This window comes from Capra hircus, chromosome 18 (genome assembly GCF_001704415.2).
Source record: "Capra hircus breed San Clemente chromosome 18, ASM170441v1, whole genome shotgun sequence".
NCBI classification, from domain to species: Eukaryota; Metazoa; Chordata; class Mammalia; order Artiodactyla; family Bovidae; genus Capra; species Capra hircus.
Window position 1 is genome coordinate 22,284,293 of NC_030825.1, and position 16,461 is coordinate 22,300,753.

Genomic DNA, 16,461 nt, shown 5'->3' on the forward strand with positions numbered 1-16,461 from the left:
AGTGTGAAGATGGTGATGGTATTTGCTGTGTTATTATTTGATTCAGTTTTGACTATTAATTTAGTAATCAGCAAAAAGTTTTGAAAATTACTAAGTTCCCCATCTTAGGAAATGTAAAAATAAGCAAGAAATACTTGGTCTTTTACCTTACAGAGCTTACAAAGTTGATAGTTCAATTGCAAACATAAAATACTCAATAATAAAATGAGTTAACAGTAACACGTGTCAATTTTTTAAGGCTTTTTGAATTAATGGAATATAATTCCAAGAACAAGTTTAGCTGGCCCAGGAAAAGGAGTGGTTAAATTGCTTCAGTTGTATCAGACTTTTCATGACTCCATGGGCTGTAGCCTGCCAGGATTTTCTGTCCGTGGGATTCTCCAGCAAAAATACTGGAATGGGATGCCATGCACTCTTCCAGGGCATCCTCCCAACCCAGGGATCGAACCCACATCTCTTAGATTTTGGGTTCTTTATCACTAGTGCCACCTGGGAAGCCCCAAAAGGAGTGAGGGGGGCATTTTGTCCCTCTAAACTTGAGCTATGTCCCCTGCCTGATACCCTTTTCTCTCTTCCTCTTGGAATTGAGCACTAAGACAGTGTAGTTGAAGATGTCTTTCATGAAGCGTTTGGTGTATTAAAGAGGTAAGAAGGAAATGCACAAAGAAGAGAAATAGTAGTAAATTAAATACTGTGTATAAAGATTTTTCCAACTGTTTCTTTGCAGTGAAGAAACAACTGGTGATATCAGTGATTCCATGGATTTTGTCCTACTCAACTTTGCAGAAATGAACAAGCTCTGGGTTCGAATGCAGCATCAGGGACATAGCCGAGATAGAGAAAAAAGAGAACGAGAAAGACAAGAACTGAGAATTTTAGTGGGAACAAATTTGGTGCGCCTTAGTCAGTTGGAAGGTGTAAATGTGGAACGTTACAAACAGGTTTATATCTTTTTACTTCTCATCTTTTCTTATGAGATATATAAAGTCTGATTTTTGAAATTGAAATATTTTAAAAATAATATTGCATTGAAAACTGTTGATCAAAGAAGACTTAAATAAACTAAAAGACATATTTGAGTCTGTGTTTGTGGATTGGAAGACTCAGTATTATCGTTATCAAGATACCAATTTTCTTTACATTGAGATTTATTTTACTATAGATTTACTCTAAAGCTACAATAAAGTAATGTGATATTGGTGAAAGGATAAATACATGTATCAGTGGAAAATAAATCAGGAATTAGCGAACCTTTTCTTTAAAGGACCAAATAGTACTTATTTTTTGGTTTTACAAGCCATATAGTTTGCAGCTGTTAAATTCTGCCAGTGTAGTGCAAAAGCAGCCGAAGATAATGTGGAAACAATATACAAAAATGGTCATTAAACTAGATTTGCTGACCCCTAGAAGAGATGATCCAGAATAGACTCACGTGTGTATAATCAATTATTGTTGATAAGGGTGCAAAGGCAAATTTTTAGCAAGTGATTCTGAAACAGTTGGACATCTGTATGCAAACCAAGCCTCTGAATTGTGACCCATTCTCATAGTATGCAGAGGAACTCAAAAAAATTGATCAAAGTCATAAGTGTGAAATTTGCAACTGGAATTTCTAGAAGAAAACACAAAGGAAGTCTTTATAACTTTGGATTAGGTAAGCTTTCTTAGGACACAAAAAGTACAAATCATAAAAAACACCAATGAAATGGACTTTGACTTTTACAAAATAGAAATCCAGAATTTTTTTTATTTAAACATTCTTCTGTAAAATTTTACAGTTTAGTCTAGAAGTATGGATCAGGAAAACCTAAAATATGATTTTTAAGTTAGTAGTTCAAATATGTTACTGGAGGAGTGACTTAAGATTTTGAAAATAATTCTTTAAGTCTTAAAATCTTATTCTTCTTTCAGATTGTTTTGACCGGCATATTAGAGCAAGTGGTGAATTGCAGAGATGCTTTGGCTCAGGAATATCTCATGGAGTGCATTATTCAGGTAGGTGAGAACATTTCAGGTTTTTAAAGAACTCATTTTTTATTTCATTAATTTTCTTTGTTTTTTTGGGAAAAAAATCTTGACCAAAGAGAGATTAAGCTTTCCTAAATAAATCCTTTTTTCCTGTTAATATAATAACATGGTCTTTGTATTAATGCGTTTTTCCTCCCAAAATGTGGGAAAGAGTAACCTCCAAGTTGTTTAGGTATCATTAGTTTTAGTTTAATTGTAGATGTACTTTGGTTAACAGAATATTTCTTTCTGGGGTTATGTTTAGAGAGGCTTGAAAGTGATGTATTTGCACTCGCTTGTATAATGTTAAAATGGTTTTTTTCCCCCCACAAATATGAGCTTTAAATATTAAGTCCAGAATATAGTAGAAAATGCTGTTACTAATTGATTTTTGCTAGTTGATTTTAGTAATAATTGATTATCATTTGATTTTCAGGTTTTCCCTGATGAATTCCACCTTCAAACTTTGAATCCTTTTCTTCGGGCCTGTGCTGAGTTACACCAAAATGTAAATGTGAAAAACATAATCATTGCTTTAATTGATAGGTAAGAGTTTCCCGTAATGAAGGGCAGATGTTCTGACTTTTGAATAGTGAATTTAAAACATTTTTGTGAATTCTTTTTTACATTTTTATTAATGATTTTGATTTAGTTACATTAGTTCTGTAAGTCTGAGTATCTACTAAATACTTGTCTGGCTTACTCATGAGAGAAGTTTAGCTCTTAATTGAACAAAAGGCATGGAGATAATATTTTTTTAATCTGTGCATTTAATTGGTGTTTAAAGACATTATACAGTCCCAACATTTAAGTTTTATAAATCCAGTTATCACCAAAGAGCAAACCTCGTGTTTTACAATGATGAAAGTTATCTTTCAGAGGGAAACAATTTGATCTGGGGTCTTTATCAAGTAAACGTAAATATAGATGATTAAGAGTGTTCAAGTAATCACTCTGTTCCTGCATTTTTTTAAAGAAGAGTTTTCAAGTATTAAAAATATTAGTAAATCCCCAATATGTTTAAATAATATTTCTTTAGCCTTTGGTCTTGGTTAAATGTATAAAACTTGGCCTTTGATATAGCTTTAATGAGTGCCTGCTGGGTACCAGTACATAGTATGTGTCCTGCTTCTGAGCATACACTCATTGACATTATGAAACCAGAAACCCAAGTTAAGATTTATTTCTGCAAATATTTTTATTGTGTTTTAAATATCTAAGTTATTAGTTTTAAAGTCAATTTATATAGCTGAATTCTCCAAATTATGAGGTCAGTCCTTGGTTTTAAGAATTATAAGTCAATTGGGGATACTCTTAATGGAAGCTAATAACTAAGTTTTCTTATGTTAGGCGTAACACCACTTAACCATTTCTGTCAGTAGTGATTCTTCTATGCATAACAAAATGTGGGTCCAGTTGTAATCAGGATAAACAGTAATGATAATGGAACAAACATTGTTTTGAGTAGTTTCAGTTCAGTTGCTCAGTTGTGTCCGACTCTTTGCGACCCCATAAATCGCAGCACGTCAGTCCTCCCTGTCCATCACCAACTCCCGGAGTTTACTCAGACTCATGTCCATCGGGTCAGTGATGCCATCCAGCCATCTTATCCTCAGTCGTCCCCTTCTCCTCCTGCCCCCAATCCCTCCCAGCATCAGAGTCTTTTCCAGTGAGTCAACTCTTCCCATCAGGTGGCCAAAGTACGGGAGTTCAGCTTTAGCATCATTCCTTCCAAAGAAATCCCAGGGCTGATCTCCTTCAGAATGGACTGGTTGGATCTCCTTGCTGTCCAAGGGACTCTCAAGAGTCTTCTCCAACACCACAGTTCAAAAGCATCAATTCTTCAGCGCTCAGCCTGCTTCACAGTCCAACTCTCACATCCACACATGACTACTGGAAAAACCATAGCCTTGACTAGACGGACATTAGTCGGCAAAGTAATGTCTCTGCTTTTCAATATGCTATCCAGGTTGGTCATAACTTTCCTTCCAAGGAGTAAGCGTCTTTTAATTTCATGGCTGCAATCACCATCTGCAGTGATTTTGGAGCCCAAAAAAATAAAGTCTAACACTGTTTCCACTGTTTGCCCATCTATTTCCCATGAAGTGATGGGACCGGATGCCATGATCTTCGTTTTCTGAATGTTGAGCTATAGGCCGACTTTTTCACTCTCCACTTTCACTTTCATCAAGAGGCTTTTTAGTTCCTCTTCACTTCCTGCCATAAGGGTGGTGTCATCTGCATATCTGAGGTTATTGATATTTCTCCCAGCAGTCTTGATTCCAGCTTGTGTTTCTTCCAGCCCAGCGTTTCTCATGATGTACTCTGCATAGAAGTTAAATAAGCAGGGTGACAATATACAGCCTTGACGTATTCCTTTTCCTATTTGGAACCAGTCTGTTGTTCCATGTCCAGTTCTAACTGTTGCTTCCTGACCTGCATACGGATTTCTCAAGAGGCAGGTCAGGCGGTCTGGTATTCCCATCTCTCTCAGAATTTTCCACAGTTTATTGTGATCCACAGAGTCAAAGGCTTTGGCACAGTCAATAAAGCAGAAATAGATGTTTTTCTGGAACTCTCTTGCTTTTTCCATAATCCAGCGGATGTTGGCAATTTGATCTTTGGTTCCTCTGCCTTTTCTAAAACCAGCTTGAACTTCAGGAAGTTCGCGGTTCACATATTGCTGAAGCCTGGCTTGGAGAAGTTTGAGCATTACTTTAACTAGCATGTGAGATGAATGCAATTGTGTGGTAGTTTGAGCATTCTTTGGCATTGCCTTTCTTTGGGATTGGAATGAAAACTGACCTTTTCCAGTCCTGTGGCCACTGCTGAGTTTTCCCAATTTGCTGGCATATTGCGTGCAGCACTTTCACAGCATCATCTTTCAGGATTTGAAATAACTCAAGTGGAATTCCATCACCTCTTCTAGCTTTGTTCATAGTGATGCTTTCTAAGGCCCACTTGACTTCACATTCCAGGATGTCTGGCTCTAGGTGAGTGATCACACCATCGTGATTATCTGAGTCGTGAAGATCTTTTTTGTACAGTTCTTCTGTGTATTCTTTGAGTAGTTTAAGATGTGGTAAATAAAAGTTAACTTGGCTGCTTTTGGAATTAGTTGTGTTTTAAACTTTACAGCAGTAAAAATGCAGTGTCGTAAAATCATCTATGTACTTTTTACGTTTTAGAGATTATTTTTTATAATCATAGCTGTTGAATACATTTTGTCATGGTAATACAGTTCTATCTGTGACTGCTTAATTAGGCTTCAAAGAATTTGACAGAACTGACCTGTTAAAAATCTGGTGCATATGGTATAAAGTAAGAATACAGTGAGAAAGGCATCATGGGTAAAACTGTTCCATTAAAAATGAATTGAGAGAAAAGCTGAAAGGGTAAAATGTCGTCCATGATCCCGCTACCCAGATCCCTATATCTTTTCAAATAAAGAGTATTTTCTTTTTTAGATTAGCTTTATTTGCTCACCGTGAAGATGGACCTGGGATCCCAACAGATATTAAACTTTTTGACATATTTTCACAGCAGGTGGCTACGGTAATACAGGTTTGTATGACTTTCTTCCTAAGTTCTAAAAACTTTCATAATTCTCAGCTGATAGTCTTTTGGTAATTCTTAAAAATAAATTCCATGGTTTTCTGAACATTCCAGTCTAGACAAGACATGCCTTCGGAGGATGTTGTATCTTTACAAGTCTCTCTCATTAATCTCGCTATGAAGTGTTATCCTGATCGTGTGGACTATGTTGATAAAGTTCTAGAAACAACAGTGGAGATATTTAATAAGCTCAACCTTGAACAGTAAGTTAAACATTTTTATAAAAACCTTTGTAAAATTTTGTTGTCCCAGATTTGTTTTTCTTCCGCAGTAATTTTTTAAAATGTTAGAGTTCATCTTGTTTTCTAAGCATCTGTTAGATTGACATGCCTGGTACTAAACGGCACAGAAAGTGGCAGCTAATTGCTTGGTTGTGTACAGTGATCAAGTAGTGACAGTCGTAGACCATAGGCATCTTTAGAGACCCGTGTCTCCATTCAGACCCCTTTGTATATAAGGGTGAGTTAGTATTTCCATAAATAGTTTCCCACAGATGAGTAAGTTATGAAAAAATTAGGGATGCATGTATGTATTTTTTGTGTGTTTTTTTTTTTGCAATCCTATGGATTGTAGCCTACTAGGTTCCTCAGTCCATGGAATTTTCCAGGCAAGAGTACTGGAGTGGGTTGCCATTTCCTTCTCCAGTGTATGTGTTTAAGATGTGAGAATTACATTGGTTTAAATTTTTTTCTATTTTCAGCTTTTATTGTGATACCAGGCACAGTACGAATACTCTGTTGTGTGCTTGCGTCTTCCTCAGCTATCCTGCCCTAGTCCTGTTGCATCCTCTAGGGACCGCTTGCACAGCTGTGATCTTATTCCCCTTTCCCAGTAGTCCCTTTACTATCCCATCCTCCCCTGTTTCTGAACATGAGTCAAGCTAGGCCCCTTCTTGCCCTGTATTATCATTTCATCTCACATAATCTTTCTGTTTTCCATCTCTCTTCCAGTGGTTTAGTTGCATCTGGAAGATTTTTTTTTCTTTTACCTCTTTTTCTTTTGTCACTCTCATTTTTTGTGTAAATCAAAAAACATTCCAGATCTTAAATAAATTTTGTATCTTTATCTTCCCCACTAAGTGAATTTTAAAGTAAAATTAGACAGAATAAAGAATTTGAAGTCCCAACCTCTAAAGGTCTTATAAATACCTGGATATTCCTCAGTCACCCTGGAATGTTCCTAATTTTATCCTGCTTTTCCTTATTCACCAACACCTGATGCAGAAGAAATAATTTATATATTATGTATTATGTTCTTGAATTGCTAGTTTTGTGTGGATTTTTCATCCTGAATATACAGTACTTATTGACTGCTCTAGAAACCTAACTACCACTTAAAATACTTCCCTTAGAAATACCACATTTTAGACAGTCTTTTTTAACTCCAGGTATACAGCCTGTTCTGGAGAAGGCAATGGCACCCCACTTCAGTACTCTTGCCTGGAGAATCCCAGGGACGGGGGAGCCTGGTGGGCTGCAGTCTATGGGGTGGCACAGAGTTGGACACGACTGAAGCGACTTAGCACCAGCAGCAGCAGCATACAACCTGTTCATGAATTGTAGACCAGCATAACCTATTGTATCTATAGGACTTTAATAGATGAATAAATGTGTGTGTTAAGGTGGACATCTGATAGACCTCTCTTGGAAGTCACTGGGGTATTTTGGGATGGTGTGATTCACTTCACCCATCTCCTTTAATATGTAAATGAAAATTTTCAAATTTTTATGAATCAAGTGCTATTTGTATATATAAGAGGTTAATTTATTCACTAAAGGACTGCTGTTTTTCTTTTGACAGTATTGCTACCAGTAGTGCGGTTTCAAAGGAGCTCACCAGACTTTTGAAGATTCCTGTTGACACTTACAACAATATTTTAACAGTCTTGAAATTAAAACATTTCCACCCACTCTTTGAGTATTTTGACTATGAGTCCAGAAAGAGCATGAGTTGTTACGTGCTTAGTAATGTTCTAGATTATAATACAGAAATTGTCTCTCAAGACCAGGTAAGAGAATACTGACATGCTATATATTAAGAAAACAGAGACAATGTAGTTATGGTTTTACACAATGAGACGGACACATGAGATGGGAGGGGAAGGTCATTTACTACTAAAAAATAGTTATAAGTAGCTATTCATTATATAAATAAGAAGATTGGAGATGTATAAAGAAGAAAATTTAAAATAACTATAATCCCACAGGAAGAGAATAACTGCTCTTAATTAACATTTGGTCTGTCTCTTTCTAGACTTTTATCTGTATGTGTACCAACATACATACACTTTCATAAAGAAAAAAGGAATTAAGTTGTTGATACTGTTCTGTAACTTTACGCAACTAAAAGCACTTTTGCCAGTGGCATTACGTGCAGATTGTTTCACCCTAGTCGGTTTCCATGTCTTCCATACTACAGGTGGATTCCATAATGAATTTGGTATCTACACTGATTCAGGATCAGCCAGATCAACCTGTAGAAGAACCTGACCCAGAGGACTTTGCCGATGAGCAGAGCCTTGTGGGCAGATTCATTCATCTTCTACGGTCTGAGGACCCTGACCAACAGTACTTGGTATGAAGTAACTCTTCTTATATCCCTTCAACAGCTTCTTGTGAAGTCATATGTAGATGTGTCTCAAATAGTTTAATCCAGCTTGTGGTATTAACAGGTTTCAAAAGAATTGAAACTGAGTAAGAGATTAACTGGACTTTTACTTTATGGTTAAATGCATTAATTGTAAACTTCTGGAACTTATGAAGAACAAGTTGGTTGCTGTAATTTCTTCTGAAGACTTCTTAGGAATTGTAGAAAAGTCAATCTTCCTTTAGTTGGGTATCTGTCCAGTAATCATTCCATGTTTATTTTCCTTCTGAACTGTTGCTTTTAGAATTGTTCAGTTGTTTTTCATAATAAACTTTTAGTATGAGCAACAACCTTTATATTCAGTTGTGTTTATGTTTCCAAGGTTTGCAAATAGAGGTTGTGTTTGTTTGCCACATTAAAAATGTGTGAAGACTTTAAAGTTGCCTTTTTCTTAACCCCCTTTTCCTGGCAAAAAACAATCAGATGAGATTCTCCCTTTCTTTGTCATTAGTCCTTAATAAACCTTTGTGAAATGAATAAAACATGTTGCCTGAGTAGGATATTGGTGACTGATAGTGGATAATTTATGAAAGGAGGCACAGATAGTGGCTTAATTATTGTTTGGGCAAAGTTGTTTAGCCATTATTGGATACATGGGACTGTTAGTCTGTTGTAATGAAGAACACCTTAGTTTGAGGATGAGCCCTGACTTCTTGTGTTGACTCTGTCATAGTTGACACTCTTCTACTCCTTCAATACCATTGTGAAAAAGAAGCTGATTTCTGTCTGTAGTGCAGTAGTCTTTGACTTGGCTTAGTGTCAAGCAGTCTGTGCACTGCGTGTGATCTGACCTAGTGACTGGCCTGCTTGTTCAAATGTTTTAACTGATTGCCTTATGTTTCTGTGTCATACACATACATAGCCTATGTGGGTTTTCATTTCTCATTGCAAACCAAAGTAGAAAGTGTGCTTTCCACCTGTGACCAGTTGTTTATGCCATGTAAAGAAACACCTTTAAGGTGAGGATCGTTACCTTTGACTTTCTCAAGGGGGAATGCATTCTCTTCCTATCCATCTACCATTATCAAAGAAATTTACAAAACTTGAATATGTCACACACTGTGTCTCCACGCAGTAACAAGTATTTCATGAATTCTTGTGTTTTTTCTGTAACAACCAGATGTTTGTTTCCTAATGGCTCTTTAAAGTTTATTACCATTTTCATGACTTAAATGGTCTAAATATTTTCCTGAAGTAAGAGGCATGATATACCAGCAATATGCATATTTTTAATATTATAATAGTAGCCAGTATTTTGAGTACATGCAATGTGTTAGTACTGATAACACTTTACATCTGTTATTTGGTCTTCCCAACAACCCTGAGAGTGAAAATTATAGTTAAGAGAAGGTAAATGGTAATTTTCCCAGGGTCACACAAATAGTAAGTGTTAGAATCTACGTTTAAATGTGTCTATCTTCAGAGCCTGTGCTCTTTATCAACACAGCATACTTTTTACATGTGTGTGTGAAAATATATTTAACTCTGTATCTGCCCCTGAGAAGCTCTGTATGTTAGGGCAAGTTATACAACCTCGCTGAACCTCAAGCTTTCCCCCATTTGTGAGATGGGCTTCCTGGGTGGCTCAGACAGTAAAGAATCTGCCTGCAATGCAGGAAACGCGGATTTGATCCCTGGGTCACGAAATCCCCTGGAGTAGGGAATGGCGATCCATCCAGTATTCTTGTCTGGAGGATTCCATGGGCAGAGGAGCTTGGCGAGCATCTGTCTCTTGGGCGATGGTGATGACTTGGCAAGAAAAGAAATGTAAGAGTATATCATAAAAACTGTATTCAAAAAATGGTAGCAATCATCATGATTAGAGCTCTCATTTAATTTTATAAATAATTAATTATAGTTTCTATAATTACACAAAAGATTAATGGGTTTTGTCTCTTTGTTTTGGTCAGATTTTAAACACAGCACGAAAACATTTTGGAGCTGGTGGAAATCAACGGATTCGCTTCACACTGCCACCTTTGGTATTTGCAGCTTACCAGCTGGCTTTTCGCTACAAAGAGAATTCTAAAGTGGTGGGTTTACTTTTAAGTATGTCACTGATTTTTTCCTCTGTGTGTATATTTTACTTTATTATGCTAGAAAATTTCAAACATGTACAAATAGAAAATGGTGTAATAAAATCCCAGTTTCAATAACTCAATTCATTACTAGTCCTGTGTTAAGTATTACTTATAGTGATGTTGATAGATTACATACTAGTTGAGGAATCACATTAAAACAAACACTTAGAAATGAAAGATTCAAACAGTTTAAATGATGCTGAAGTTTTTCCTGTGTCTAAAGATCTCTTGTGAGACATTGATAAGTTTTTCACAGTGACTGAGAATGCTTTACTTTTTCAAGAATGATTTTATTTTCTTGGAGTCTTTATAAAGTACAAGTTCTGAACTGAGGCAGTAGTCTCGTTCAGAGGTTGCAGTACATAACAAGTAAGATCTAATAATGGAGAAACAATAATTAATAGAGAAACAAGGTATATTCAGTAGACCTACCAGCATGACATAGCATGCCTTTGGCCCGTTTTTATAAGGCCGGCCTGTCATGTAATTCCTTTTTTCCCAGTATTTTATGGATACATGTTTGTAAATGTAACAATAAAGAAACCAACTAGCACATTACTATCTGCCATACACTGTGCCAAGGACTATAAACTTGAATTATTGCATTTATTCCTTGTAAAATTCTGTGACTGTTACCCTCTTTTAAAGATGAAAAGAATCAATTGCTTTAACATGAAATTTGTATGGTCAAACATGGATAAAATATTTAACCTCACTGGTAATTGTAATAGTGAACTTATTTAAAAATTAAACTGGTAAAGAAAAAAGAAAAATGTTCAGCAATGGCAGTGGTGTGATGTGAATTCATTCTCATTTAGTAATGGTGGGAATGTGAATTACTGCAGTGTTTCTAGAAAACTCTGGCAGTATGTAACTACAGCCTTAATAAACCCAATATTTGCACTTCTAAAAATTTATACTAAGGAAAAAATTAAGGACTCAATAATCCTTTGTGTTTATAGACCATTTGTTATATTTATTTCCAAAAGAAAGTAAATTATGCTGTATCCTTTTTATGGGATATTTTCTAGTGATTAAGATGATTTTAAATAATTTTAATGTCATGAGGAAAATCATGATAAAATAAGTGAAAGAAAAGAAGTTGAATACAAATTACATGCAGCACTGAGCCCAATTTAACTCTTCTCAGTAAGTACTTCAAAGCAGAAAAGAAAACCATACCCAGAGGATCCCAGTTACATAATATTTGCATAGGAAAAAGAAAGGAAGACATTAACATCAGAATGCAATTAGTGATTATTGCTGGGTGGTAGATTTAGGGATGGTTTTTAAGAATTTTTAAAAAATTCTTTTTATGTATTTTACAAATTTTGTCCAATTTGGGAGTATGTTGCTTTTTCTGATAGGAAAAAAAAATAACAAATATATAAAAATGGCAAAGCAAGTGACCTCAAATGGTTGTTTTGAGCAGGCATCCTGGTTGATTTACTTGTGGACTCCACAGAAGAGACAGGAAGATAGTAGGAAAACTGTGAACTCAACTTTTACCACGTTTCCTATTTGTTCTATTAAAGTTTTATTTTAAATGAATATTCTTAAGTTAATCTTGAATTTAAGGTAATTTAAACTGTTTTTTCTTTTTTTAGGATGACAAATGGGAAAAGAAATGCCAGAAGATTTTTTCATTTGCTCACCAGACTATCAGTGCTTTGATCAAAGCAGAGCTGGCAGAATTACCCTTAAGACTTTTTCTTCAGGGGGCTCTAGCTGCTGGAGAAATTGGTTTTGAAAATCATGAAACAGTAGCATATGAATTTATGTCCCAGGTGATGATCTGCTCTCTTTCTAGGATGAATCTGTTTGCTCTGTTCAGTCACTTGTTATGTTAATGATGTTAAGTTATGCTATGTTATGTTTTATGTTAATGATTGTGGTGCACATGGATTTACTCTTAAAATTAAGCACCCCTTTCCCACCGTCTTGATAAGAAATACTGTACTTCTTAATACTGTAGTTTTATTGACTGGTTTGGAGCAGAAAAATTGATCAGAATTACTGGACACTGCTTCCCTCGTGGCCCACATGGTAGAGTCTGCCTGCAGTGTGGGAGACCTGGGTTTGATCCCTGGAGAAGGAAATGGCAACCCATTCCAGTGTTCTTGCCTGAAGAATCCCATGGACGGAGGAGCCTGGTGGGCTACAGTCCAGCCACAAAGGGTTGGACACGACTGAGAAACTAATCCTTTCATGCTTTCAGTGAGCTTGAGGATTTTCAAGTGTGTCATGGTAAAACTTTCATGAGGAAAAAAAAAAATCCCTTTGTTAATTCAGTTTGGAATCTCTGGATTAAAAGTTAAAGCAAGTTTCTTTGTTACAGCTTGTCAGCATCTTTGTTTTGAGGCTCTCCAAGCCAGGGCACATGTATATTCTAATCTGAACTACTCACAGGATGAGGCTTTGATGGAAAGTAACTTTGGAAAATGCTCTAATACACAGTCTCTAAAGGTCATTTCTGCTGTGTGTGCACCAGGCATTTTCTCTGTACGAAGATGAAATCAGTGATTCCAAAGCACAACTGGCTGCCATCACCTTGATCATTGGTACTTTTGAGAGGATGAAGTGCTTCAGTGAAGAAAACCATGAACCCTTGAGGACTCAGTGTGCTCTTGCTGCATCCAAACTTCTGAAGAAGCCTGATCAGGGCCGAGCTGTGAGCACCTGTGCACATCTCTTCTGGTCTGGCAGAAACACAGACAAAAACGGAGAGGAGGTAAGATGGGAGGTCATTCCTGACCAGCAGTGTTACAGGAGAGAGGATCATTGATAGGGAGTGGCTGCTGTGGCGGTGTGCCTTGGAGGTGAAATAGGTAGAGTGCTTAGACACCTGACAGGAAATTTCTTTGTTTTGTTAAATGAAATGAACCGTAATGTATAGAGAGTTACATCCTGTGGTGAAGCCTCCACTTTGAGGATTTTGCAACATAACAAGTTTGTACCACTTCCTTTTAAAAATACACGGAATAAATATAAAACATTTAACATATAAATATATAAAACAATATATTTGCTTTAAAATATTGCTGTGTACTTTAAAAACTGAAGAGGATTTAAATTTGTGTCCTTTTAAAATATGAAAGAGCCATATTAGCGTGTTTATTTCTTTGTGTGAAATGGGACATTGGTAATTCATTTCTCTCTTTAATATTCTTTCTTTAATACTCTTCACTGTCTTTTTTCTAGCTGCATGGAGGCAAAAGGGTAATGGAATGCCTAAAGAAAGCTCTGAAAATAGCAAATCAGTGCATGGACCCCTCTCTACAAGTGCAACTTTTTATAGAAATCCTGAACAGATATATCTATTTTTATGAAAAGGAAAATGATGCGGTAAGTGAATAGTAAATTGTTAGTGAAATAATATTTTCTTTTCCTATTCTTAGGTTTGACACATACAAAAGTTTATTATTTTGATACTTTCTTTTTTTGTTTACAAGGGTCAGAGTTTGGAGAATCCACTTAGTTGGTCTCTTTCATTCTCTAAAGTTCTCTGTCTATATGGATGGCATCTAAGAGAAGAGCTCACTATGTGCAAGAAAATTCTTATCTCTTTTGCTTATGAATATTTTATAAAAATAGTTCAGTCGCTCAGTCATGTTCAGCTCTTTGCGATCCCATGGACTGCAGCACGCCAGGCTTCCCTGTCCATCTCCAACTCCTAGAGTTTACTCAGAACCCATGTCCATTGAGTCAGTGATGACATCCAACCATCTCATCCTCTGTCATCCCCTTCTCCTCCTGCCTTCAATCTTTCCCAATGTCTGGGTCTTTTCTAATGAGTCAGTTCTTTGCATCAGGGGACTTTCAGGAGTCTTCTCCAACACCACAGTTCAAAAGCATCAATTCTTTGGCACTCAGCTTTCTTTATAGTCCATCACATCCATACACAACTACTGGAAAAACCATAGCTTTGACTAGACAGACCTTTGTTGGCAAAGTAATGTCTATGCTTTAAGTGCTGTCTAGGTTGGTCATAACTTTTCTTCCAAGGAACAAGTGTCTTTTAATTTCATGGCTGCAGTCACCATCTGCAGTGATTTTGAAGCCCCCAAAATAAAGCCTGACACTGTTTCCCCATCTATTTGCCATGAAGTGATGGGACCAGATGCCATGATCTTAGTTTTCTGAATGTTGAGCTTTAAGCCAACTTTTTCACTCTCCTCTTTCAGCTTCATCAAGAGGCTCTTTATTTCTTCTTCCCTTCTTGCCATAAGGGTGGTGTCATCTGCATATCTGAGGTTATTGATATTTTTCCTGGCAGTTTTCATTCCAGCTTGTGCTTCTTCCAGGCCAGCATTTCTCATGATGTACTCTGCATATAAGTTAAATAAGCAGGGTGACAATATACAGCCTTCAGTTACTCCTTTCCCAGTTTGGAACCAGTCACTCTCTGTTTAAAAAATAAAAAAGAGTTTACAAATGCTGAATAGTATTTATCACAAGTATAGAGTGATTCCCAAATAAAGGATTGATCAATATTTATAGGTTAAATAAAATTTTGCTTTTGTTCTTTTATTGGTTTATGAAGTTCTTTTTTTCCATTAAGTATTTTTTGTTTGTTTGTTGATGTTTTAGATAAATAGCCAATAGTTTTTCCTGAAGCCAGGAATCATGTTCTCACATCTCTCTTTTTTTTTTCTTTTCATAATTATTCTGGTAACTTCTAAGGGTAACAAAAGCTCTTCAGGATGTTCGTATTAAATTACATTATCTTTTATGGTACATACTTGATTGTGAAATTATATGTATTCTTTTATAGGTCACTATTCAGGTTTTGAATCAGCTTATCCAAAAGATTCGAGAAGACCTCCCAAATCTTGAATCCAGTGAAGAAACAGAGCAGATTAACAAACATTTTCATAACACACTGGAGCATTTGCGCTTGAGGCGGGAATCACCAGAATCTGAAGGGCCAATTTATGAGGGTCTCATCCTTTAAAAAGGAGTCAGGCTCACCATCGTCCTTTCCATGCACATCCAGTAAGGGTTTTATTATACTAGGCTTCCCTTCCATAGATTGTGCCTTTCAGAAATGCTGAGGTAGGTTTCCCGTTTCTTACCTGTGGTGTGTTTTACCCAGCACCTCCGGACACTCACCTTCAAGACCTTAATAAAATTATTCACTTCATAAGTGTTCAGGTCTGTCTGCTCATCCTAAGTAGCATGATTGATCTGCTATTTAAAATTCCTGTGATCTGTTTAAAAGAAACGAAAAAAAAAAAGCCAAAAAACCCCCACTTATCTCTGTTACTAATGAAGTGTCCCTTCCGTTTTTTCTGTTTTGTTTCACTGTTGAGTGTATAATTTCCTTCATTCTTTGGAAGTACTAACCTGAAAGTATCTTTGTTCTGAAATTAATTTAGAGGAAAGGAACACTGTATGTGAAATTCAGCTTGGGCTTCTCCCAAAATGCAAGATCAGGCCATGTGATATTTTAGGCCATATTTTCCCTAAAATTAGAGAATATTAATGCATGTTTGAGGATTTTAAAGCACCATGGTCTAAACCAGAAGCTATATTTTGCATATTTGGACTCAGCCATCCATTAAGAATTTATGTTGTGTTCTGGACATATTTATCAAAATAATTTTGTTCTAAATAGTATAAAATAGAAAATTTGTGATCTATATAATTTATGTATAACCTTCATTGTTGTAAATTTAGGGGGAAATGCATCATACAGTTATGATTTTTTTTCACCAGTGAAACAATAAAGTTGCTATTAACAATTTTGGACCTTTTTCCTTTCATACTATCTATTTTGAATTTATTTATTTTTTAACTGAAGGAGAATTGCTTTATAGAATTTTGTTGTTTTCTGTCAAACATAGACATGAATCAGCCATAGGTGTCCCCTCCTTCTTGAATCTCCCTCCCATCTCCCTCGCCCATCCCACCCCTCTAGGTTGATACAGAGCCCCGTTTGAGTTCCCTGAGACATACAGCAAATTCCCATTGGCTATCTATTTTGATTCATAAGAGGAACTAGTAGAGTGCGTTTGCAGTTTAATGTACATTGTTGTTAAGTTAACCAGTGAGTGGGTGCTAGGTGCGTTTTCTTTCCGGCAATAGTCAGCTCTTCCCCAGCTGTACTATG

General features: G+C 36.2%; 1 protein-coding gene across 1 annotated transcript in view; it reads left to right on the forward strand.

Annotated features, from left to right (window-relative positions):
- VPS35 (VPS35, retromer complex component) overlaps nt 1-16,098 on the forward strand; it is a 29,239-nt gene extending 13,141 nt beyond the window's left edge. Inside the window, exons 6-17 of the mRNA XM_005691946.3 lie at nt 728-941; nt 1,912-1,995; nt 2,444-2,553; nt 5,475-5,571; nt 5,677-5,825; nt 7,423-7,630; nt 8,041-8,196; nt 10,179-10,301; nt 11,957-12,136; nt 12,841-13,080; nt 13,551-13,694; nt 15,124-16,098. Of these exons, the coding sequence (XP_005692003.1) occupies nt 728-941; nt 1,912-1,995; nt 2,444-2,553; nt 5,475-5,571; nt 5,677-5,825; nt 7,423-7,630; nt 8,041-8,196; nt 10,179-10,301; nt 11,957-12,136; nt 12,841-13,080; nt 13,551-13,694; nt 15,124-15,303 (1,885 nt within the window). The 3' untranslated portion in view covers nt 15,304-16,098. The remainder of the gene's footprint in view (nt 1-727; nt 942-1,911; nt 1,996-2,443; nt 2,554-5,474; nt 5,572-5,676; nt 5,826-7,422; nt 7,631-8,040; nt 8,197-10,178; nt 10,302-11,956; nt 12,137-12,840; nt 13,081-13,550; nt 13,695-15,123) is intronic.